The sequence below is a fragment of the Cricetulus griseus genome, chromosome 8 (genome assembly GCF_003668045.3).
Source record: "Cricetulus griseus strain 17A/GY chromosome 8, alternate assembly CriGri-PICRH-1.0, whole genome shotgun sequence".
In the NCBI taxonomy this organism is placed as follows: domain Eukaryota; kingdom Metazoa; phylum Chordata; class Mammalia; order Rodentia; family Cricetidae; genus Cricetulus; species Cricetulus griseus.
In genome coordinates this window covers 74,771,972-74,795,919 of record NC_048601.1, presented here as the reverse complement: position 1 = coordinate 74,795,919, position 23,948 = coordinate 74,771,972, and the positions used below count along the sequence as shown (strand labels likewise).

The following is a 23,948-nucleotide window of genomic DNA, read 5'->3' as shown; positions in this document are numbered from 1 at the left end:
TTTTCTTTCTAGACAGGCTTTTTCTGCATAGCCTTGTCCTGGAACCCTTTCTGTAGACCAGGCTGGCCTCAAACTCAGAGATCCACTTGCCTTTGCCTCCCGGGTGTTGAGATTAATGGTACGGACCACCACTACCCAGCCTGCCTCAGGCTTTCTACACTAAGATTACAGCTGTGAGTCCTCCCACTTTGATCTGCTTCCCCTTTTAAAGAGTACATTCGTGCTGAGAGGGTGGCTTAGTGAAGTACTATGAAAACATGAGCATCAGAGTTTGGATCCCCAACGCCCATGTAAAAGCCATGCCTCTGTGTATGTGTGTGTGTGTGTGTGTGTGTTTGTGTGGTTTTTTGTTTGTTTGTTTGTTTGTTTTTCATTTTTCGAGACAAGGTTTCTCTGTGACTTTGGAGGTTGTCCTGGAACTAGCTCTTGTAGATCTTGAACTCACAGAGATCCGCCTGCCTCTGCTTCCTGAGTGCTGGGATTGATTAAAGGCGTGCGCCACCACCACCCAGCCGTTAAAGCCATGTCTGTAAGCCAGGCCTGGGAAGCAGACACAGGAGGATCTTGGAGCTCTTGGGTCAGCTGGCCTAGTCTACTAGTGAGTTCTAGGTATACTGAGGGACCCCAGTGGTTGAAGGCTGGAGAGATGGCTCAGCAGTTTAGAGACCATACTGTTCTTGCAAGAGGACTGAAGTTCAGTTTTCAGTGCCCATAAAGAGCAGCTCACAACTGCCTGGAACTCTAACTCCAGGGGATCCAACCACTCTAGCCTGTGCAAGCACCTGCACTCCTTCAGATATTCCCCAAACACACACATGTACGTAATTTAAAACAATAAGAAGGAATGCTTTTTTTTTTTAATTAGGTTGTTGAGTTGTGCATGGTGGCACACGCCTTTCATCCCAGCACTCAGGAGGCAGAAGCAGGCAGATCTCTGTGAGTTCAAGGCCAGCCTGGTCTACAAAGAGAGTGAGCGCTTGGATAGGCTCCAAAGCTACACAGAGAAACCCTGTCCTGAAAGAAAGAAAGAGAGAGAGAGAGAGGGAGGGAGGGAGGGAAGAAGGGAAGGGAAGGAAAGAAAGGAAGGAAGGAAGGAAGAAAGAAAAGAAAAAGAAAGGAAGGAAGGGTGTTGATCAACAGAGAAAGATACCCAACACCAACCTCAGCCTTCCATAGATAACCTGCACACACATATGCACACACCCACAGAAACACGCGAACACACACACACACACACACACACACACACACACACACACACACACACACACAGACAGCATCAGGCTTCAGAAAGCCCTTTAATGTTTGTACACCTTCCTGTGAAGACAGAGGCCAAGCTCTCAGGTGGCTGCTTTCATCTTCCTTACTGTTCCTCGGGCTTGTGACAGTCGCATCAGGCTGCCTTCCTTCACCCTTTCAGTTCTTCTTTCAGTAGCAAACTCCTGCTTGCTTCCCAGCCTTTGCACATGGGTTCAGCTCTGCGCAGTGCCTCTCACCCCACCCCCACATTGGACAATCTCATCTTCTGGGGACTTAGCTTCATCAACACTCGAATTTTCTAGTTTTGTTTGTTTGTTTGTTTTTGAGATAGGATCTCACTAGGAAGCTCTTGCTCTCCTGGAACTCACTGTGTAAACCAGGTTGCCCTAAAACTCACTGAGACCTGACTGCCTCTGCCTCCCAAGTGCTGGGATTAAAGGCGTGAGCCACTACAGCCTGGCTCCAGTCTCTATTTTTCAAAACTTATTTCTTTGTGTGTGTTGGAGTTAGTGGTTGGATGTTTCACAATGTGTATGTGGAAGTCAGTATAGCTTGTGGGAGAATCCGTTCTCTCCTTCCACCTGGCTCCTGGGGACTAAACTCAGGTTGTTAAGCTTGGGAGTAAATGTCATAAATTTACAAACCATCCTTACACAAGGGCCATGCTAAATCTCTATAATGTTCCAGTTTTAGTGTATATGCTGCCAAAGTGAGTATTCAGTCTATTTTTATCTACCTGTCAATCTTTCAACAATCTTCACCAATTGTGTGCTTTTCCTCATCACAGTGCCATGATTTACAACATATGCAATCTACTGTTGGACTACTATCTACTGTATCTGAGCCAAGTGTGTAGCTCAGTCAGCGAAGTGCTTGCCTAGCATGCATGAAGCCCTAGGTTCTGCTCCCAGCATTGTGCAAAGTGGTGCGTGCCTGTATTCCTAGCACTTGGAAGGTGGAGTCAGGAGAAGCAGAAATTCAAGGACATCCTCAGCTACATAGTGGGTCTGTGCTATGTTTTTTTTTTTGTTGTTGTGTTGTTTTGTTTCTGAGACAGAATCTTGTTACATAACCCTGGCTGGCCCTAAACTCACAGACAGCTGCTTGCCTCTGCCTCCCAAGTACTGAGATTACATGATTACATGGTGAGCTTGAGCTTGAGATCAGTTTGTGCTACATGAGGTCTGCACACACACACACACACACACACACACACACACACACACACACACACACAGAGGGCGAGGGCGGGGACACACACCTACCTTGTCTAACTCAGCCAAGTTCCAGGAGGGCAGAAGTCATGTATTTTGTCTACAGATGCTTATGGTGAACAGAGAAGCCTGACCAGGGGCTTTAAGTCATTTTCACAACACACACTTCTATACTACATGAGTGGGAGTTTTTGTCTCTGATAAATTGAGATTTCTCTTTTGCAGTCTGCAACCTGAGATCCAGAGGAGGAACAGCTTAGAAGCTTTAATGTCTTTGTTCACTCACTTGGGAGGGGGCCCAAAAGGTGAGCCCCAGGTAGCACCAACTGTTTGGGAGAGGCGGGAAGGACCGGAAGGGAAGAGGCTCTGTGCGGGTGAGGGTAGGGTCAAACTGGAGATCTGCCATCGAGGGTGTGGGGTGTTTACAGAGACAAAAAGTCAATGTTGCCAATTTTGCCTGAGGAAGCTCCAAAGAGGAACTGAATACCGAACAGGGGTAGCTGTGGAGGTGGGGGTGGGGAGCAGCTCAGAAGAGGTGGGGCAGAGTGAAGGTCCTTTTCGGCTGCTGCTTCCCTTCTGTTTCCCACATCTGCTGTAACCAGATGGTAAGAAGTTATCTTTCTATCCTGCTGAGCCATTGTGATTAAAGCACCCAGTCTTTGGTCCCCACCTGGTGGAGACCTAATTGCCCTGGAGCAACAACAATTAGCTACTGCTCCTCTGCCTTCTCTACACTCACTGGGAAACTTTATCTTTGACCCCTTAGTGGATTATATTGATATCCTCTTTAAATATTGACCAGAGATTTCCCCCTAATCCCTAAGGCTTTCTCCCTACAGCTGACCATACTGTGAGCTTTCTCTGATAAATACCTGTATTCCCCCCCCCCCATAGACTTAATAATTTTACAACTTTAAGAACAATTCCATTAAAAGGTGAAAAAGAAACCCCTGGAGTTCCTTTATTCTGTCAGTCATTTTCTTTCTTTCTTTTCTTTTTTGTTGGTTTTTTTGAGACAGGGTTTCTCTGTGTAACAGCCCTAGCTATCCTGGAACCACCTCTGTGGACCAGGCTGGCCTGAAACTCACAGAGATTGGCTTGCCTCTGCCTCTCGAGTACTGGGATTAAAGGCATATGCCACCACCGACTAATTTTTTTTTCTTTTTAAATGAGGATTTATCTTTATCTTGTAAGTGTTTTGCCAGTGTACATAGATGCCTGGTGCCTGCAGAGGTTAGAAAAGGGTGTTAGATCCTCTGGAACTGGAGGTAGAGACAGTTGTGAATTCTGGGAACTGAACTCAAGAACTACACACAGGAGCAACAAGTACTCTTAATTATTAAGCCATCTCTCCAGTATCTCAAGTCATATATATATATATATATATATATATTATGTATATATAAATACATATACATATACACATACATACACACACATATATACATACATACATACACACACACACACACACACACATATATATATATATATATATATATAGAGAGAGAGAGAGAGAGAGAGAGGTGGTCTATGTAGTCCTGGTTGTCCTGGAGCTTGCACTCAGAAGGCAGAGGCAGTTGGATCTCTGAGTTTGAGGCTAGTCTGGTCTACAGATTGAGTTCCAAGATAGTCAGGGCTACAAAGAGAATCTCTTGTATTGAAAAAAAGAGGAAAGATTATAATTAAAAAATGAATAAATAGAATGCAGAGAGGCAGAGGCCGGCAGATCTCTGTGAGTTTGGGGGACATCCTGGTCTATGTAGTGAGTACCAGGACAGTAGGACTACATAGTGAAACTCTGTCTCAAGAACCAGAAAAAGAAAGGAAGAACCATAAACCTTTATCAAGAGATACATTTTAAATCACATACAAATAAAACTGCAGACGTTATAGATGTTAATAAAACAAAAATAAAATGAGAAAGCTTACAGAACAAGCCTGATAACCTGGTTGGACCCCACTCGCCGGCATGGTCCAACTCCTACATGTTTTCTTACACACACACACTCACACACACACACACACACACACACACACACACACACACACACACACACATACAAATTTGTAAACAATGTTTTTAAAAGTTAATAGATGGAGCCCAGCATGGCAGCTCAAGCCTGTAATCCCTGCACTTGGAGGCAGAGGGAGGAGGAGGATCAGGAATTCAAGGTCATCCTCCGCTGTTTACTGAGCTTTTAAAGCATCTTGGGCTATGTCATATCCTATCTCAACAAAGGAGCAACAACAAGAAAGAAAAAAGAAAAGAAAACCAGTTGATAAAATAAAATCGATTAATGCGACAGGGGACATTCGAATGGTTTAAAACCACCAGCAGTTAGAGCGGGGAAAGTACTGGGTCTTTGCCACTGCGCATCCTGTCCCACCATTTATTTATCTCCACAATTTTCTTTCTCCTCCTTTATTTCTACCGTGGTGTCACCTGGTGCCCACATTCTCTTCACGCGCGCAAAGCATGCACATGAACACTCATAGCAGCATTGTAATGCGCGTGCAGACACCACCCTAGTGTCCATCAACAGATGATGTGGCTGCAATAGTATTCCTTCAGAAAAAGAATGAAGCCCTAAATAGCACAACAGTCACCGAGCGGCGCTGGCAGACGTCCCGCAGCCTCGGAATACTTGACCGTAGTGCGGAACTGGCCCCCCCCCCCAGGGCCTTCCCGGGCCCACCGAATACTGATTGGCTGAGCTCAGTAAGGGGCGGAGCGAGGCACCGCGGGGCGGGGCGGAGGAAGCCTAGTCTCGCGAGATCTCGTCGGTTCCGCATTTCGGCTCTCGGAAGTGTGGGAGGCATCTCCGGAGGGCTCCGTGGTCCGTGCTGGTTCGCGGCGGCTGGACTCCCATCCCGCGCCCGGGCCGTGAAGCTTCGGCGGCCCTGCTTAGCCGCGGACCGCCCTCCGCATTCCGGTGCCCGCGGCGGCGCCGAGTCTGACTGGGGCGGGGGCCGCGGCCCCTCGGGCTAGCGAGGATGAGCTTCCTCTTGTGAGTGGGCCGGGCGGGCGGGCCGGGCCGGGCCGGGCGGCCGGGCCGGGCGGGGGGGCTGGTGTCGGCCGGCGGGGCCGCTGCTGAGGGCCCGGCTGAGGGTGCCGAGCGGAGGGCGGGCCTGCGGCGTCGGAAGAGGTTCGCGCCGGAAAACGCGCGGTGCCCCTGGGACTAGACGGGTGCACATACTCCATGGTTTTCCACTGGTTTACGTTTGAGAAGCTGGCCGCCGGCTCCTCGTTATCATGTGGCTTTTCTCCCCCTCCTGTGTCCCAGGCAGCCTCGAACCTGGCGGGCGCCTCCCGCCCCAGCCTTCCGAGGCCACCAGGACCGGCCTGCTCTAAACGGGGGTCGTTTGGAGTCAGGGCTGGCCTGGGATTCAGAGCTCCACCTGTCTCTGCCTCCGGGGTGCTGGGATTTTTTTTTTTTTTTGAATGTGGACGCTTTAACGTCTGCCCCAAATGTGAATCTTTTTTTTTTTTTTTGTCTTTTTAAAGGTTTTTAGTTTATGAGAACTTCATAGATGCGGTTGTTTTTCCATCATATCCACCCTTCTCTCCAGTGCCCTCTCATTTTCCTTTAAAATTCATGTTCTCGTCTGTATTTTTAATATGTGTGTAAACACACAGAGTCCAGTTAGTGTTGCCTGTATGTACTTGGGTGTAGAGCTGACCACTCAATCATGGGCAGCGTAGTTGAGCTTGTCCGTGAGAAAAACCTGACTTCTTGTGGACGGTAGCTCTTCACCTAGGTGAGGTAAATGTGACTATAGCTTAAGCTGACTGAAATATTAGTGTTTTGCACTTTTTGGCTATTCTGAATAACGCTGCTGTGAACATCTGGTTACAGGTTTTTGGGTGTGTGTGTGTGTGTGATATCTCCCGGGTATGAAGAGTGAATTGTTACATGTTAGTCTTTTGAGGCACTGTCAAGCTTTTTAAAGCCCCGCACTGCATGTTACTTCCCTACCTCACTGTATGAGTTTTCAAACTTCTCCACTTCACACCTGTCTTGTCAATTGTCTTGTTATTCTTGAGTATAAAGTAGAATCTCTTGGTTTACATTCTCCCAAATGACCAGTAATATTGAGCATCGTTGTGCGTGTATTTTCATGCTATTTGAGGATAAATAAAGTCTTTTGGTATCCTTTTCCTATTTTAATATCAGATTGTTTTTATTTTGTTAACACCTGTTAACTGTACAGATTAGTTGGGTTTACTGTGACATTTCCATATGTGTATATATGGTACAGTGTTTATGTCCATCTGTCTTTTTGGTTTGAGTTGTAAAAATTCTTCATATATTTGAGTGTCTTATCACATCTATGACTTAAAAATGGTTTCTTCCTCTGGATTATTTAACTGTCTTGATGCCATCATTTGAAGCATACTATATTTTTTAAAAGATTTAGTTACTTTTGTTTCTTTGGGACAGGGTCTCATTATGTAGGTAGCTCTGCCTGTCCTAGAATTCACTATGTAGATCAGGCTGGCCTCAAACCCAGAGATCTGCCTGCCTCTCCCTCTAGAGTGTTGGGATTAAAGATGTATACCATTATGCCTAGTTTAAATTTTTTTACTTTTTGTATGTGTTTTGTCTGCATGTATGTGTATCATCTGCATCCAGTACCCATGAATGCCAGAAGAGGGCATCAGATTTTGTTGTGGAATATTAGTTGAAGATGTGTTACATTTGTTTCTGCTGTGGAACATTTGTTTGATGATGCAAAAATGTGTTAATCCTTTTATGTTGCATTTGTTTAACTCTGTGAAGCTGTTTTAATTTTCCTGTCTAAAACACCTAATTGGTCCATTAAAGAGCTGAAAGGCCAGTTGCCAGACAGGAGAAAAGATAGGTGGGGCTGCCAGGCAGAAAGCATAAATAGGAAGAGAAATCTAGGTTCAAGAGAGGAGGGAGGAGACTGAGGGAGGAGATTCTCAGCTAGCCACACAGCCAGACAGGGAGTAAGAAGTAAAGAAAAGATACACAGAAATAGAAAAAGGTAAAAGCCTAGAGGTAGAGGGGCTAATTTAAGAAAAGCTAGCTAGAAATAAGCCAAGCCAAGGCTGGGCATTAATAAGTAAGAATAAGTCTCCGTGTATTTATTTGGGATCTGGGTGGTGGCCCCCTAAAAGAGTAAAGAGTAATAAAAACCATCTACAAGATCCCTTAGAACTTAAGTTGTGGATGGTTGTGAGCCACCATGTGGGTGCTGGGAACTGCACCCCAGTCATCTGTAAGAACAGTAGTGTTCTTAATCACTGAGCCATCTCTCCAGTCCTTGTAGTACTAATCTGATTTTTCAAGACAGGTTTCTCTCTGTAACAGCTCTGGCTGACCTGGAACTCACTTTGTGGACCAGCCTGGCCTCCAACTCTGAGAGATCTGCCTGCTTCTGCCTCCCTAGTGCTGGGATTAAAGACATGGACCACTGTGGCCCAGCACACTAATCTTAGTTTATAATATGAAGATCATATTGAATCTTAAGAAATCACTTAATGTTGATTTTCCATATTAGTTTCCTGTCATTCTATTTCCTATCTCCATGTGTTCCTGGGCTGTCTTTTTAACTTAATACTTCCCTAATGAGTCTTGTTCTTTATAAAGTATGATTTTTAGTGTAGTGCTTTCATAATTCTTCCTATACTACTTAAAATTCACATTTCACAGGTGAGGTATAAGTCCACAGGTCTGTTCCTTTTCCCGTCTTAGAAGTTATCATGAATTCTGGTATGTGTTCTTTTGATGCTTTTTCTGTTTTGTTGTTGTTAGTGCTTTCTATGGACAAAATAGGCTCTGCTCTAATTTGGTTCTGTAATGTGTTCAGCTGTGTTTCAAATCTTTGTGTGAACATATATACCAGTTCCTCCTTTATTATTAAACAGCATCCCATGATATTTTGTGCTGTCCAAATCTAAGAGATAGGCCTACAAGTGAATGGAAGGTGTAGACTTGCATTGTTAAAAGATGCTGCCATTACAAGCACTGTAATCTAGAGTGTGCCCTCCTTTTTAAAATGCTCTGGAAGATGGGTTATAACAGATTGCCCTATGTAGCAAATTGTGGTGCTGCTCCTTCACTAAGATTTTAAAAATTTTCACTGGTTTGTTTCATATATGTTCATGTGTGACTGTGTAGTATGCACACAAGTGTGTGTGTGTGTGTCCCTGATGCACAGAGGCTAGAAGAGGGCATTAGGGGCCCTGTTATCACTCTTTGCCTCTTCCTTTAAGGCAAGGTCTCTCTTTGAACTTGGAACTCTTTTTCTTCACTAGGCTGGAAGCCAGCAAGCCCCAGATATCCTTATCTTAGTCAGTGTTCTATTGCCGAGAAAAGACATTAAGACCATGGCAACTGTTATAAATGAAAACATTTAATTGGGGTTTGCTTAACAGTTTCAGAGGTTTAGTCCATTGTCACCGTGGTGGGGAGCATGGCGGACAGCACACGGGCGGAGGACATGATGCTACAGAAGCAACTGGAAGTTCTACACAAGAAGTGCAGGCAGCAGGGAGAGAGAGAGACTGGGACTGGCTTGGGCTTTTGAAATCCCAAAGCCTACCTCATGATACACTTTCTTCAACAAGGCCATACCTTCTAATCCTTTCAAATAGTGCGTTTAAATATGTGGACTTATGGGTTTTTTTGTTTGTTTGTTTGTTTTTTAAGATTTATTTATTATTTATACAGTGTTCTGCTTGCATGCCAGAAGGCGGCACCAGATCTCAATACAGATGGTTGTGAGTCACCATGTGGTCACTGGGAATTGAATTCAGGACCTCTGAAAGAGGAGCTAGGGTGCTTAACCCCTGAACCATCTCTCCAGCCCTTCAGGGAGCAATTTTTTATTGATCAACTTATTTATTTGCGTGTATGTGCAAAAGTAATTCATGCTGTTAACTGCTTAGCTGTCTTCCAATCCCCTAATAGAGCCATTTATATGCCAAAAATGCCAGTCTGCTTTCATTCCTAAAAAAATCATACATTTTTACTTTTAACCCAACAGCAGCAGCCGCTCTTCGAAAACATTCAAACCAAAGAAGAACATTCCTGAAGGCTCCCATCAGTATGAACTCTTAAAACATGCAGAAGCCACTCTGGGAAGTGGCAATCTGAGGCAAGCTGTCATGTTACCAGAGGGAGAGGACCTCAATGAGTGGATTGCTGTTAACAGTAAGTTTTTAAGAATGTTTAAGTTGTTGATTTATAGAGTTTGCTAAAATCTTGTTTAATGAATTTTCTTTTATAGGTAAAACATGAATACAAATACAGTTAGACTTTACTTGTCAAAGTACTTGCTTGTGTGGTACTAAGTGCTTTAGTAGAAGAGAAGAGAAGAGAAGTGCTAAGTGCTTTAGGCTGTTTCTTGGGGAGAATATTGTGAAGAAATGAGTAAGGTCAACTAAAAATGTACATGCAAAGTAGGATGCTTGAATGTTGTTTGAGCAATGTAAAGTACTACTTATTTAGGGAAACTGCTTTTAATTTAATTTTATTTTTATTTATTTATTTATTTATTTTTGTTTTGTTTTTCGAGACAGGGTTCCTCTGTAGCTTTGGAGCCTATCCTGGCACTCGCTCTGGAGACCAGGCTGGCCTCGAACTCACAGAGATCCACCTGCCTCTGCCTCCAGAGTGCTGGGATTAAAGGCGTGCGCCACCAACGCCCAGCAAATTTTTTTTTTTTCAAGACAGTTTCTCTGTGTAGCTTTGGCTGTCCTGGAATTCACTCTGTAGACCAGCCTAACCTCAAACTCTCAGAGATCTGCCTGCCTCTGCCTCCCAAGTGCTGGGATTAAAGGCCCATCACCTGGCTTTTAATTTTCTTCAAATTATCAAGTTTGGTCTGGAAAACTGTGTCAGTGGTTAAGAGTGCATGCTATTCTTGCAGCCATCTTTTCTGGCATCTTCAGGTACTTGGACACAAATGTATATACCCACACACACACAGACACAAATGCACATAATTTAAAATATTTTAAAATTAAACCTCAAATTACATTATTCTGAAGGCATGTGGTGGCCTCCTGCACTTTTAGATTTTTCTTTGAAACTTAATTGCTGAAAATTATCTATACAATCTTTTGGCCATCGAGATGTTTAGGTAGTAAAGATACTGTTGCCAAGCCTGAGTTCAGTCCCTGGAACCCACATGTTTTGGAAGATGAGGATTGTCTTCTGAGCTTCTTATGGGCATGTATGCATGCTCAAGTGTATGCACACAATAAATAAATAAAATGTAAAATGCAATAAAAAATAAACAAAACTTTTTTTCCCAGAGTCCCTTTATCTCCTAAAAATGACTGAAGGGCTGGAGAGATGACTCAGTGTTTAAGAACTAATACTGCTCTTATAGAGGACCAGAGTTTAGTTCCCAGCATCCACATCAGGTACCTCTGTAACTCCAACCCCTGGAGGATCCAACATCTCTGGTTTCCAGTGCCTGAACTCTCTCCGCCCTAGTAAAAATAAGTCTTAAAAAACCATTACTGAGCATGTCAAAGAACTTTTAATTATGTACAGTGTATCTAATGTTACTGTTTGGGAAACATACTGAGAAAAATTAAAATATTTACCTTTAGTTGGGTGTTGGTGGCGCAGAGGATCTCTGTGAGTTCAAGACCATCCTGGTCTCCAGAGCAAGTGCCAGGATAGGCTTCAAAGCTACACAGAGAAACCCTGTCTCAAAATATTTACCTTTAAATTCATTTTAAAAATAACCCTACCCCATGTTAACAAATACTTTTTTTTTTTTAAGATTTTATTTATTTATTATGTATACAACATTCTGCTTCCGTGTATATCTGCACACCAGAAGAGGGCACCAGATCTCATAACGCATGGTTGTGAGCCACCATGTGGTTGCTGGGAATTGAACTCAGGACCTCTGGAAGAGCAGTTGGTGCTCTTAACCTCTGAGCCATCTCTCCAGCCCCAACAAATACTTTTATTTAAAAAAAAAATTCTAAAATAAGTTTCAGTGAGAAATATGGCATTTATGTCTTTGAGAGTCAGCGAGGTCCTCATTTGCTTCTTCATCCCCCCTCTTACAACATGGTGGAGAGCCTGCAGAACCCCACTGCACCCTCCTGAAGATAAGAGTGAAAGAAGCAATCGAAACCTTTCTGGGCTTACACATACCCATGAAATATCACCATCTGGCTTACTTTTCTTTAGTGAGAATATTGAAGTTAGGCTTAATGTTGCTTTTTTAAAAATAAAACTAAGATTCCTGACACAGTGACACATGCCTTTAATCCCAGTCCTTGGGAGACAGAGGTAGGTGGATTTGTGAGTTTCAGAACAGCCAGATATACACAGAGAAGCTTTGTCTTGAAAATAATAATAGTAATAATAATAATAAATATAACTAAGAGGAAAGTTTATAATAAGTTAGGGAGTTTTTATGAGATGTTTTTGGTGAAACAGAATTTTTTTCTTAATTCGTTTTTTGAAGAAGCTAGGAAAACCCTAGTTCATGTTTTTCAAGTACTTTAGGATCATGGCATTTTGAAAAACTGTCTTGAGTCTTAATGATTCTCTTTACACCCTATCAAGTTCACCACTCATTCCTTCCTCCTGGTCCTCCAAATGTAGTGGGAGCTCCTTTGGAATGCCCTCCTTGACTGTGCAGTCCTTCCCAGTGTTACCTTTTCTCTGAACTTCTAGCACTTACTGTTGGCTTGTAGGTCCCATCTTCTTCTGTCTTGTATTGTTCATCTTTTAAACTCTTGTGTTAGCATACACCCAGACTAGGTACTTGATTCTAAATCCTTTTTGAGTGGTCAAATGCTGATGTTGAAGCAGATATTTGAAATGTGCAATACAGCCTGTAACTTCCCACTAAGTTTGTTCTATAGCACCTTTTTCTCTTTCCTAACAAATACTAGTATGTAGTTTAGATTGGTAAGCTGTGAATCTTCCAGTTCCTTGGAGCTAATCAAATAATATATTCTAGTGACTTTTTAGTTACCATTAAGTTAAAATCAGCTCCAGTTTTTTGCTAAGTTAGTTGGACATGGTAGTGTGCTCTAGAAGTCCCAGTTGCTTGGGAAGCTTAGGCAGGAGGATTACATGAGCCCAGGAGTTCCAGACTAGATTGGGCAACCCCATTTCAAGAAAGAAAATATTGTCCATTTTCCTTTGGCTAAGAGATCTGGTTTGTCATGGTTTATATAGATACTTAACACAATCATGTCTTTGCAGCTGTGGATTTCTTCAATCAGATCAACATGTTGTATGGAACCATTACAGAATTCTGCACTGAGGCAAGCTGCCCAGTCATGTCTGCAGGTCCCAGGTATGCGTGTAGCCTGGTACAGAGGCTTTTGAATTATGTTCTTTTATAACTGATAAACTAATAATAAACTGCTTCTTCATGTAGAGATAATTCAGTTTGTGAGTTCTTCACTACCTAGCAATAGCACTTATTGTTGACTACTTTGGTATATGAATACTCAGTGTTTAATATTTATATTGTAATTGTATTGTCCAATTGTAGAAGTAAATGTATAGAGATTTGAGTTAGGGGCCAGTGAGATGACTCAAGAGGGTAAAGGTACTTGCTGCCAAAACTGACTCCTACAAGTTGTTCTCACATGTACTATGGGTACATGCCCACTCAAATAAATGTAATTTTAAAAGAAATGTGAAGCCGTGTACGCCTTTAATCCCAGCACTCGGGAGGCAGAGGCAGGTGGATTTCTGTGAGTTCAAGGCCAGCCTGGTTACCAGAGTGAGTGCCAGGATAGGCTCCAAAAGCTACACACAGAAACCCTGTCTCGAAAAAAAACAAATAAATAAATAAATAAAAGAAATGTGACTTAGATTCATCCAAAAGGCCGTGTTTTTGTTTGTTTTGTTTTGTTTTAATTTGATTAGAGTTTAAATTCTTACAAGAATTTTTAGGTGGTGTTTTAATATTTGCTCATTCTTCCTGGTACCTACATAGAATTAATGAAAGTAGCTGCACATCCAGAAGTAAGAATCTGTTTTAAAGATGCTGGGTTAAAATTAGACTGAAAGTTTCCTATAATTTCTTAAAAGTCTCATAGAATTTCTGTGGACAAAATGTGAACCTGTTTGGATGACAGGTTGTACATGTTAAGGTTTAACAGCTGTCAATAACACATTGTCATTCTCTTCAGGTATGAATACCATTGGGCAGATGGCACTAATATTAAAAAGCCAATCAAGTGTTCTGCACCAAAATATATCGACTATTTGATGACTTGGGTTCAGGATCAGCTTGATGACGAAACCCTTTTCCCTTCAAAGATCGGTAAATAGAACTGCCTTTCTTTCTGAATGATGTTTGTAATCTTGAAATGCTCTATGACTTTATGTCAGTTTAACAGAGAAAGCCACACTTTCCAAAGAGCTTGTACCCATGTATATTCCCCTAGCATGCCCACTTATGTTTCTTTATACCAGTCTTTTCCAATTTTGCCTCCTGAGTGCTGGGATTAAAGGCATGCGCCACCAACACCCGGCCAAATTGGATATATTTTAAAATTATTATTTTATTTATGTGGTGTGTGTGCCATGGCATATATGTGCAGGTCAGACAACTTCTTGGATTTGGCCCTTACACCTTTATGTGCTTTTTTGTTTGTTTGTTTGTTTTGAAACAGGGTCTCACCATGTAGTCTGAGCTGTCCTGGCACTCTTCCCTGTAGACCAGGTTGGCTTGGAACTCAGAGATCTGCCTGCCTCTGCCTCCTGAGTGCTGGGATTAAAGGTGTGTACCACTGTGTTCAGCCTTTATGTGGATTTTGAGGATTCAGATTAGATTGTTAGGCTTTCATGGCAAGCACCAGACCCACTGAGCCATCTCATTGGCCCTAAACTTCTGTTTTAATGTCCATTTAAAAATACTGATGAAGGGGCCAAGATGGCTCAGAAAGTATAGGCACTTACTACTCAGCCTGGTGGCTGGAGCTGGATCCCTGAGACCCGCGTGGTGGAAGTTGTCCTCTGATTCCACGTGCGCCTCAAAGCACATGCAGGTATACACTTGTGCTCATGTACACACAAATATTAATGTATTTACATTTTCTGTTCTGTTTATGTCCTTTGTTACCGGTAGTTGGTCTTTGTCATGTAAGCTGTATGTTTTTCTCCTAGGGCACTTTGGGTCTTATTTATAGGGTGTTTTGCTATATACACTTCTTTTATTTTGCTCATTTTCCTTAAAACATGGGTGGTTTAGTTGTTTGTGGTGCTACGATTGTGTGCTAGGCACATGTTCTGTCCCTGTACTCTGCTCACCACCCCAAATTGCATTTTGACAGTGATAAAGGTTTTCTTTATTTCTAGATAATGACATTGCTTATGTTTTTTATTTAGTTTTTTTTTTTTTTTAATCTTTAGGCTGTCAGGGTTTTTATTCTGAATGCTGTTTAAATTTTTTTTCAAAAAGAGGTTAGTTTGTTCCAGTTTGATTTGAGTGTCTGTCCTTCCTCAGTTAAATCATGTATAGAGCTGGTTGCCATGTTTCAGGGCCTTGTAAACCTTGTGGAAATTATATAATTTCAGATCACTTTACAGGGCTAGCTCCCTGTGTTCTTCATGTCTGTTCTATTTGTTCTTCATAAAAATACAGAAACATTTTCTCAAAGTAAAAATAAATGTTAGCTGGGCATGTTTACACTTTAATCCCAACATTCCAGATACTGTGAAAGGAAGATCTCCATTCCAGATCTGAGTTCCAGATCAGCCAAGGCTAAGTTGGAGACCCTGCCTAAACAAAATAAATAAATAAAAGGTGTGAATTTAGACCAGGCTGGCCTCAAACTCACAGAGATTCTCCTGCCTCTGCCTTCTGAGTGCTGGGACTAAAGGCGTGCGCACCACTGTCCGGCAAAAAGTGTAGATTTTTAAAAATTTACTTTAAAAATTACGCATGTATGTGTGTGTGCCACAGTACATGAGTGGAGGCCAGAGGAGGACAACTTTGTGGAATTGGTTCTCTCCTTCTGCCTTTTTTTGTGGTGTCTGGGGATGGAATTTGGGTCTCCAGGCTTGTACAGCTGCTTGTCAAGCCATCTCACCAGCCTGTTGTTTTTTTTTTTATCAGATATTTTCTCATTATTTGTGATAACTTTTAAGTTGTTATTGTTTTGGGTGCTAGAGGTCAGACCCAGGGCCCCTCACATGGTTGGGCACATGCTGTACCACTGAGTTACACCCCAACGTCTCCATTTCTTTCTAAAATACTCTGCTAGGAGCACATTTCTGGCTTGCTACTATTTTGATTTTGGTATCATACCGAAGAATGAAGTTAGCTGGCTTGCTGTTCCTGGGGCTCTGAGTAGCTTCTTACCAGAATTTTTGTTTTTGTTTTTTTGTTTTTTTTTTGGAGACAGTGTTTCTCTGTAGCTTTGGAGGCTGTCCTGGAACTCACTCAGTATACCAGGCTAGTCTCAGACTTACAGAGATTGGCCTGCCTTTGCCTCCCAAGTGCTGGGATTAAATGTGTGCCCCACTACCACCTGTGCTCTTCTTCATAGTATAAGCAAAGGCACTTCTGGGAGAAACATTTAGATCAATTTAAAAAAAACAAAAACAAAAACATTTATTTGCCTATTCTCTACACCCCAGTGTGTCTGGGTCCGGGTGTGAACTTGTGTGGCAGTGTAAGGGTCTGAATCAGGTCAGAGAACAACTTGGGGAAGTCAGTTCTCAGCTTCCACCATGTGAGTCCTGAAGATTGAACTCAGGTCATCAGGCTTGGCAGTGGATGCCTTTATCTATGCAGCCAACCTGCTGGCCCAAGATCAAGTCTTTATACTTAGGCTGCTGTTGGAGAAAAATGGTGGGGCATTCCTGCAATCCCAATACTCCAGAGGCTGAGACAGGAAGATTGCTGGGAGTTCAAGGCTAGCCTGTGCTACAGAGACCTTGTCTCAAAGAAGCAAAAAAGCTGTTCGACTTGGCTTATTACTAACAGTCTTCTGTTAAACCTTGTGTTTCCTTCCTCACTGATATTTTATTCTATATTGGCTCCACTTGAATATGTTCTAGTAAATTCAGTTTAGAAAGTACTTAGAGGGCTGGAGAGATGGCTCAGAGGTTAAGAGCACTGCTTGCTCTTCCAAAGGTCCTGAGTTCAATTCCCAGCAACCACATGGTGGCTTCTAACCATCTACAATAAGATCTGGCACCCTCTTCTGGCATGCAGACATACATGTAAGCAGAATACTGTGTACATAATAAATAATTTAAAAAGTACTTAGAATAAAACAACTTACATGTTTACTCAGGTAAGCTTCATTTAATTTTTGGGTTTTTTTTTTTTGAGGCAAGATCTCATTTAGCTCAGTTTGGCCTTGAATTCAGTGTGTAGCCGAGGATGACCTTGAATGCTGGGTCCTGTCGCTACCTCCTATTAACTGAGGTTATAAAATCTCACCATCATGACCTCAGAATCCTTTTTCTTCAGCTTCTCTTTCTACTGTAATAATTCTAGACTCCTCCCTCTGCCTCCTCCTCCCCATTAGGGTATTATCAGTGTTGTAATTTTTGCTAGTTGTTTTATTGGTTAGAACTGTGTTTTTCTTTTTCCTTTCTTTTCTTCCTTTTTTTTTTTAAGTAGCATATCTAAGTCATTAGCAAGATAGGAATTTTAAGAGAAAAGATGTTTGATTTTAAAACCTGCTGTTTTAGAATTTTGTATTAAGATTCTGTCCAGAGAAATAGCTCATAAGCTCCAGTGTAATATTTGAAAACTCAGTTTAGCTAAGAATGGGAGTTGGGAATATCACAGAAGTAAGCAAAATTTATTTAGATATCCAGCTTTTAAGGGCTGGCTTAAGAAAAAAAGTAGGATGCATGTGAGGAATGCTGCTAAAAGCCTGTTTTCTGAAAGGTTGAAAGGTGTTTGCTTAGAGTGGTTCTGAGGAACTGGCTTTTGAAGCTGACTTCCTGTCAAGTGTGGAACTTCCTGTGGAGTCCATGGCCTCTCACAGATCCACCTGTTTGCCTTGAATTAGAGATAAGAACCAAATGTTCAGCTGGCACGTGCCTTCTCAGTTCTTCTTAGTGTGCTTCATGTAGCCAGTGCCGGCCCGCAGGCATCCTCTGTCCCTTTTCTGAAGGGCTTTGCTTCTGCCAGCCAAATTTGTCAGGAGTGTAACCATGGCTACTGCTTTTTCCTAGTTTTTCTCTCAAGAGGTGTTTCTTTTCTGTGAGAAGGAATGAGGTCCCTGTCTTCTGTTTCAGGAAGGACCACCCTTTTTTGGGCTTCTAGGAAAATGAAGACCTGCTTCTAACTTTCCAGAGTAATATGGAAGATGAGATGCTTGCTGTCTTCCGACTTGAGGACCATCTGCCTTTTATTTTGTTTAGGAAAATTCCCATTCCTAATTTTTTTTTCCTATTACAAATGACAAAAGTGATGTTTATAATCAAAGTGCTTTTCTTGTTGCATTTCATCTTAGGGAGAAACTGATATTAAACAACTAACATAATAATTTGAACTGTGATCAGCAGTCTATACTTGTGTCTTCTGTTGTAGGCAATCAGTGTGGAGTGTGAGGAATACTCAGGTTGGGTTTGCCTTGCTTACGGTACTCTGAAGTAGACTTGGGAGTGCTTGAGCTCATGTGCAGTAGTGACTCCCTGCTATCCCATTGGACTGATAAGTGTACATTCAATTACAGGTGTCCCATTTCCCAAAAACTTTATGTCTGTGGCAAAGACTATTCTGAAGCGTCTCTTCAGGGTTTACGCCCATATTTACCACCAGCACTTTGACTCCGTGATGCAGCTGCAAGAGGAGGCCCACCTCAACACCTCCTTTAAGCACTTTATTTTCTTTGTTCAGGTAGGTGAGCCGTATTGATTTCCGGGCCTTGGACTTGAGCCTTGATAACTTAGTAAGAACACTGTGTCTTATTCATAGATGTAGACCGTCTAAGTACAAGGTTTGTTCTGTCCCCAGTTTTGTTCTCTTCTCTGTACTTTTTCATCAGTTCATGAAGCAGTATAGAAGGGCTGTGTCTCTGGGCTGGAGAGATGGCTCAGCAGTTAAGAGCTTATACAGTTATTGCAGAGGACCTGGGTTCAGCTCCCAGAAACCATATCAGGAGGTTCACAACTACCTGTAACCAGCATCCATCTTACATCCACAGGCTTGTACACATATGTGGTGCACATAAACTTACAAGGCTCGTAGACAAGCCTAAAGTAAGTAACTAGAGCTTTAAAAAAGAAAGGAAAAAAAGGCAACATCTTACTTGGGTCCATCTGCCTTGGTCTTCCAGGTTTGTGGCTTCTTGTCTATGAGCACTAACTCAGAATTAGAGCTTCAAATGGCCAGAATAATTCACATTATTTGAAAAAGATACTAAAGAATTATCAGAGTGAGACCTTGTTTCAAAAAGCTAGAAAAGACAGATGGCTCAGCAGTAAAGAGCACTTCCTGCTCTTGCAGGGAACCCAAGTTCATTTTCCAGCACCTGCATGGTGGAGCTCACAACCACCTGTACTATAGCTCCAGAGGTTCTGATGCCCACTTCCACACACAAAAGTAAAAACTTTTTTAAAAAGCAGAAAATGGGTGCTGGAGAGATGGCTCGGCAGTTAAGAACACTGGCTGCTCTTCCAGAAGTCCTTAGTTCAATTCCCTGCAAACACATGGTAGCTTTCAACCATCTGTAATGACATCTTGTGCCCTCTTCTGGCCTGCAGGCATACATGCAGACAGAACACATTAAAAAACAAACCAAAAAAATACCACTTTGCAATAGAGAAACCTGATAGCTTTCTAGTGGTTATTGTATATTATGGTTCTGTGTATAGTGCACAGGCTGTATCACAGTTACTTTTTTTTTTTTTTTTTTTTTTTTTTTAGATTTATTTATTTATTATGTACACAGTATGTCTGCAGGCCAGAAGAGGGCACCAGATTTCACTACAGATGTTTGTGAGCCACTGTGTGGTTGCTGGGAATTGAACTCAGGACCTTTGGAAGAGCAGGCAGTGCTTTTAACCACCGAGTCATCTCTCCAGCCCCCACTTACTGTTTTTGTACCTTGTGTGTGCATGTGTAAGTTGACTTCTCTAGAGGTGGCTATTACCAGAGGTTCAGGTGTAATTTTTAGGTCACTGTATATAAACTCATGCATTCCATTTTGATGTTTAACGCTCACAGGTACAGTTCAGTTTTGGTTCATTATTCCGTTTCACTTTTCTTCTCTTTCCAGGAGTTTAATCTGATTGATAGGCGTGAATTGGCACCACTTCAGGAATTAATTGAGAAGCTTGGATCTAAAGACAGATAAATGTTTCTTCTAGAACACAGTTACCCTCTCAGCTCTATCTACTGCTAGCACTCTCTCATTGCTGTCTGGTATGGACTAGTGATACTGACTATAAGAAAACAGGATCAAAAGACCCATTTTGTTGTCTGCAGAGAAAATTGTCCCAAAGGTAGGTTGGCCGGAAAGCTTCAGAACAAGACCTATATAGCACAGCCAAGTCAGAGGTGCTGTGTGGCCACCCCTGTCCTGTCACTGTCCTTTGTTGCAACCTTATGACTAACCTGTAGTTTGTTGCTGATCTTTTGCTCAAGAAAGTGATTGAGTTTTTCCATGTGACAGCATAATGGACATAAAGAATTTTCAGCTGCAACTTACTAGTTTCTAGAACAAATTTCTTAACACAGATCAGTTTTGCTTCATTTTACAAATTGAAATGTTGTTCCATTTCTAATCCCAGCATTTAGAGCTTCTGGTTCACCTTAAATAGCCTTTTAGGCTCCAGTCTGTCTACGTGCTGGTGTTTATAGATAAGAGTATATATATTTTTTAGCCAAGCGTGATGGTTTATATCTGTTACCTGACACTGTGGAGACGGAGGCAGAAAGATAGCACATTGGAAGCTAGCCTGGGCTACATGGTGAACTTGTTGCTGAAAAAGTTTGTTTTGCAAAATCCACAAGGCTTAAATCACAGGCATATATGGCATGAGGTTAACCAAAGTTATTTTAAGTGACTTTTTAAAACTTTTTTGGGATTGTGTCTTGTCTGTCTAGATGAAGATGGATGGATACAGTAGTAGAAGTCTTTGTGTCTTCTGATGGCAGACTTGCAGGTTCTCCTTTTGAAATTCTTCACTTAGATTTTGGCAGAGATCAAGAACTCCAAAAAACTGTGACAGACTCAGGCCTCCAAGCCACTGTTTCCATTATGATTCCTGAGGCCTTGCAGTTCTGGAGGGGACAGTAGAAAAGAGTATTTAGAATACTTGATTATTTCCTATATGATTCCATGTTTTTATTGCAACTTGAAACCTAATGTTTATGTGTAGAAATGCAGACTTTATGGCAATAAGAAAAAAAGGAGCTTGAGGGTGTGTGTAACTGCCCAAGGTCTCCCTGCGGCCTTTTAGAGGGAGAGCTGGAGATCCAGCAAGGGGAGTGAGTTAACAGCCACCTTGCTTCATCCTGTTACTACACAGAAGCTGCATTGATCTTCAGGGGCTCTCTTCTGCTTTGTCTTTGTATCAAAACTTGAAGATTTCCTCATGCTATCAGGATTAAGAGACTCCTTTATTGAGGAAGGTGCCTGCTTTTCATTTGATCCTCAGATCTAGTCAGTTCTGGCTGCCTCCTCAGGTGTACATGGCATCCTAAGTATCCTGGATACTTGCCTGATGGGCAGTACTGTAGTTTATCAGCATTCTGTGCATCAGAGCTGGGACTTGCACAGTGCTCACTGGCTGCCTATGTGGCTTTATAAAGGTTAGAGCTGATGAGGTTGTTGTATTTTTGATTCCACTAAACTATAGAAGAAAGAATTCCTTAGAAACTCCAGTTTTAATAACTCATTTTTAGTATGTTTTTAAATATACTTAGAACTGTTTTGTCTTTCTTTTGCTGAAACTACACATCACTGTTAGAGGAATTCAAGGTGGGCTAATGGCTTAGAGAAAAAAGGACAGCTTGGAAACACATTTTAACCCAGGTGTATGCAAAGGTCCAGATGTCAGCTGTTGTGCAAGTGTATGACAGTCATCTGCAGATAGGAAGCGGGCTTCTAGATGCCACCAAGAAATCATCACCCCTCAACCACATACTCTTGTTTGATTTGCTTTGATTTGCATAAGTGAAATTCTTTCTCAACCAGGGCTCAATCATTTTTATGATATCTCACACTCTCAAATCAAATATTTCTCTTTCCTTTGCATGTATTTCACTGACAAAAATGCCCTCTCTCTGACTGAGCTCCATATGGGTAGATGCTAAGATACGGAGGCAGCTCTAATGGGACATAAAAAAAAAAACAAAAAACAACCTTGTTTGTATTTTGAAACTTGAGTGCGTGTGCGTGTGCGTGTCCCATCCTCCTATTTTTCCTTCTTTTAAAATGAAAACAGTGCCAGACTCCCAAATTGACCGGCTTTAACCAGCAGAGTACACACACTGTGCTGTTTGCTCACCTCTGAGGCAGAGCATGGCTAGAGGGCACTACATAACATCAGAAGTAATGTCTGTCCTGGGTTTATCTGCCTATTCCCTGCCATCCCCCACCCCCCTGGTAGGAATCAGCTATCCTGTCTGATTTGTTGCAGTGGCTTCCAGGTGCCTGGTGAATTCCACTTTAGCCCTGTGGTGCTTTAACTTCCAGGACTTTAAAAAACTTGGACAATGATAGATTTAAAAAAACAGTCATACTTCATTGTGATCCAGTTTTTATGTTAACAGCCACTATGCTATTGTTCTGACTTACCAGCAACCAGTTGGCCAAAGGGTTCTTTTACCCTGGTGTGCAGAGCTCTAGTTCACACGACTACTCACTGGAGAACTGCAGGTCTGTTCTTCATGACTTGAAGCAAAGGTACAGGCACAGTCCTGGTGGTGAGGTTTCCTGTTTGTATTCTTGGCTTCTCGCTAAGCCCTAAGACCATATAGTAGTAGAGCTTCTCAGAATGACGTCATTACCTCAGAAGTATAAACAAATCAGGCTCGAAGATCATGGGTCCTCCAAGTGTGTTTCCAGTCATGGTGCCAGGGCTCCTCTTCTCTCTGGGAGCTATCCCATCAGTATGGAGGCCTGGCCTGAACAGTGCCAGCCTAGATATGAGCTGCTGAGTACTTTCCACAGTCATGTTCTTTCCTCCTGGGGTCAGTGAACGTTCTGTCAAAGAAGGAGAGGAGTCTTTTGGTCTTCCTGTTTTTATATTAAACTTTGATGCTGGGCTCTGAGGGACTTTGGAGCACATGTGGGTAGCATCAGTGATTTTATTGAAGCAGCTGCATTGGAATTCTCACAGTTTTCTCATCAGAGTGTATCAGACAAGTAAAGCCAAACGGATGGCTAGTGTGCTATGGGCTGGTTATAGAACAGCATCCTGTGTTGGTCTGCATCAAAAATCATTTGCATAAGTTAGTCTTGGTTACCATCTAAAATAACTTAAAATATTCCTCATGGAAAGAAATTTATGTTGTATTTTTAAAACTTTAGGGCTTTATTCTATTTTTCTAAGTCGTTAACTGTACTTTTTAAAAAAGTATTTTGTATCTACTTTTGTAACTTCATCAGAATAAACTATATTGAAAGCAAAAATGGCTTTGAAGTGTATTAGCATGCTTTCATTTAAATGTGGAAATGAGATCTTTGCAGGTTCTGTGGATTTTGATTACAGTTTAAATTTGGAGGGTTGTCTTTGCATACCATTTAGTATCTGTTTTCTTAAAGCTTAGGAAGAAGTTCCTAAATGAAACCAATAAATACCAGAGCCTTATTCCAAAGAACAAACCCCTCTGACTATTGCAGATCCACCCCAGACAGAAATGAGCAGTCTCCTTCCTGGGATGCTCATGGGACTCCAGATCTTACGTACATTCCTGGGAAATGGGATGGAGGCTGCTGGGTTCGCTAATTTACTTATCTTGAAGTCAAATACTCCTGTATCCTGAAAACCCTTCCCAGTCCAAACAGCCACTTGTTGTGGGAGAATTGCCAACAAGCCCAATGTATTAGTCTGGAGGGTACTTCAGAACAGGGGTTTTCAACATGTGGGTCACAACCTCTTTGGAGGCCCAACAACCCATTGAAAAACACAGATGTTTACATTATGTTTAATAACAGCAAAATTGCAGTTACTAAGTAGCAACAAAGACAAGGTCACTACAACACTAGAATTGTATTAAAGGGCTGCAGCATTAGGAAGAACAGAACTGCTTTAGAGGAACAGAATTGGTAGAGTGAATGTATATGGGATTATTAAAATGGCTTACAGGCTGTGGTCCAGCTAGTCCAACAATGTCTGTCTGACAATGGAAGGCCTAAGAATTCAGTAATTCTTCAGCCCATAAGGCTGGATGTCTCAGCTGGTCTTCAGTATACACCAGTGCCAGTGAAGGAATGGTCTTGGCATCAAGAGCAAGACAGCAAAGAAAAAGAGCAAGCTTCCTTTTTCCGTGTCCTGTATATAGACTGCCAACAGAAGGTGTGTG

The 23,948-nt window shown here is 42.1% G+C and overlaps 1 protein-coding gene and 1 non-coding gene across 3 annotated transcripts; one reads left to right on the top strand and one right to left on the bottom strand.

Annotated features, from left to right (window-relative positions):
• Window positions 1-1,872: 1,872 nt before the first annotated feature.
• Window positions 1,873-1,977, bottom strand: LOC113837019. Its single transcript, XR_003487565.1, has one exon. It is a non-coding gene; the product is annotated as a U6 spliceosomal RNA (small nuclear RNA).
• A 3,286-nt stretch (window positions 1,978-5,263) lies between these two features.
• On the top strand, window positions 5,264-23,059 carry Mob1a (MOB kinase activator 1A). Of its 2 annotated transcripts, none has more exons than XM_027428828.2 (6): window positions 5,264-5,485; window positions 9,495-9,658; window positions 12,692-12,785; window positions 13,633-13,766; window positions 18,148-18,311; window positions 19,693-23,059. In XM_027428828.2, exons 1-6 carry the CDS (start codon window positions 5,472-5,474, stop codon window positions 19,768-19,770), a joined length of 648 nt encoding a protein of 215 aa, XP_027284629.1. In that variant the 5' UTR covers window positions 5,264-5,471; the 3' UTR covers window positions 19,771-23,059. The 2 variants fall into 2 exon arrangements, with proteins under 2 accessions (XP_027284629.1, XP_027284628.1); XM_027428827.2 differs by having other exon boundaries at window positions 5,265-5,485; window positions 9,492-9,658.
• The last annotated feature ends 889 nt before the right edge of the window (window positions 23,060-23,948 follow it).

Excerpts from the sequence above, each read along its gene's own strand:
- Mob1a (XM_027428827.2), top strand. Across the intron at positions 12,786-13,632 it reads GTCATGTCTGCAGGTCCCAG|GTATGAATACCATTGGGCAG; the intron begins GTATGCGTGTAG and ends CATTCTCTTCAG. Across the intron at positions 13,767-18,147 it reads CCTTTTCCCTTCAAAGATCG|GTGTCCCATTTCCCAAAAAC; the intron begins GTAAATAGAACT and ends ATTCAATTACAG.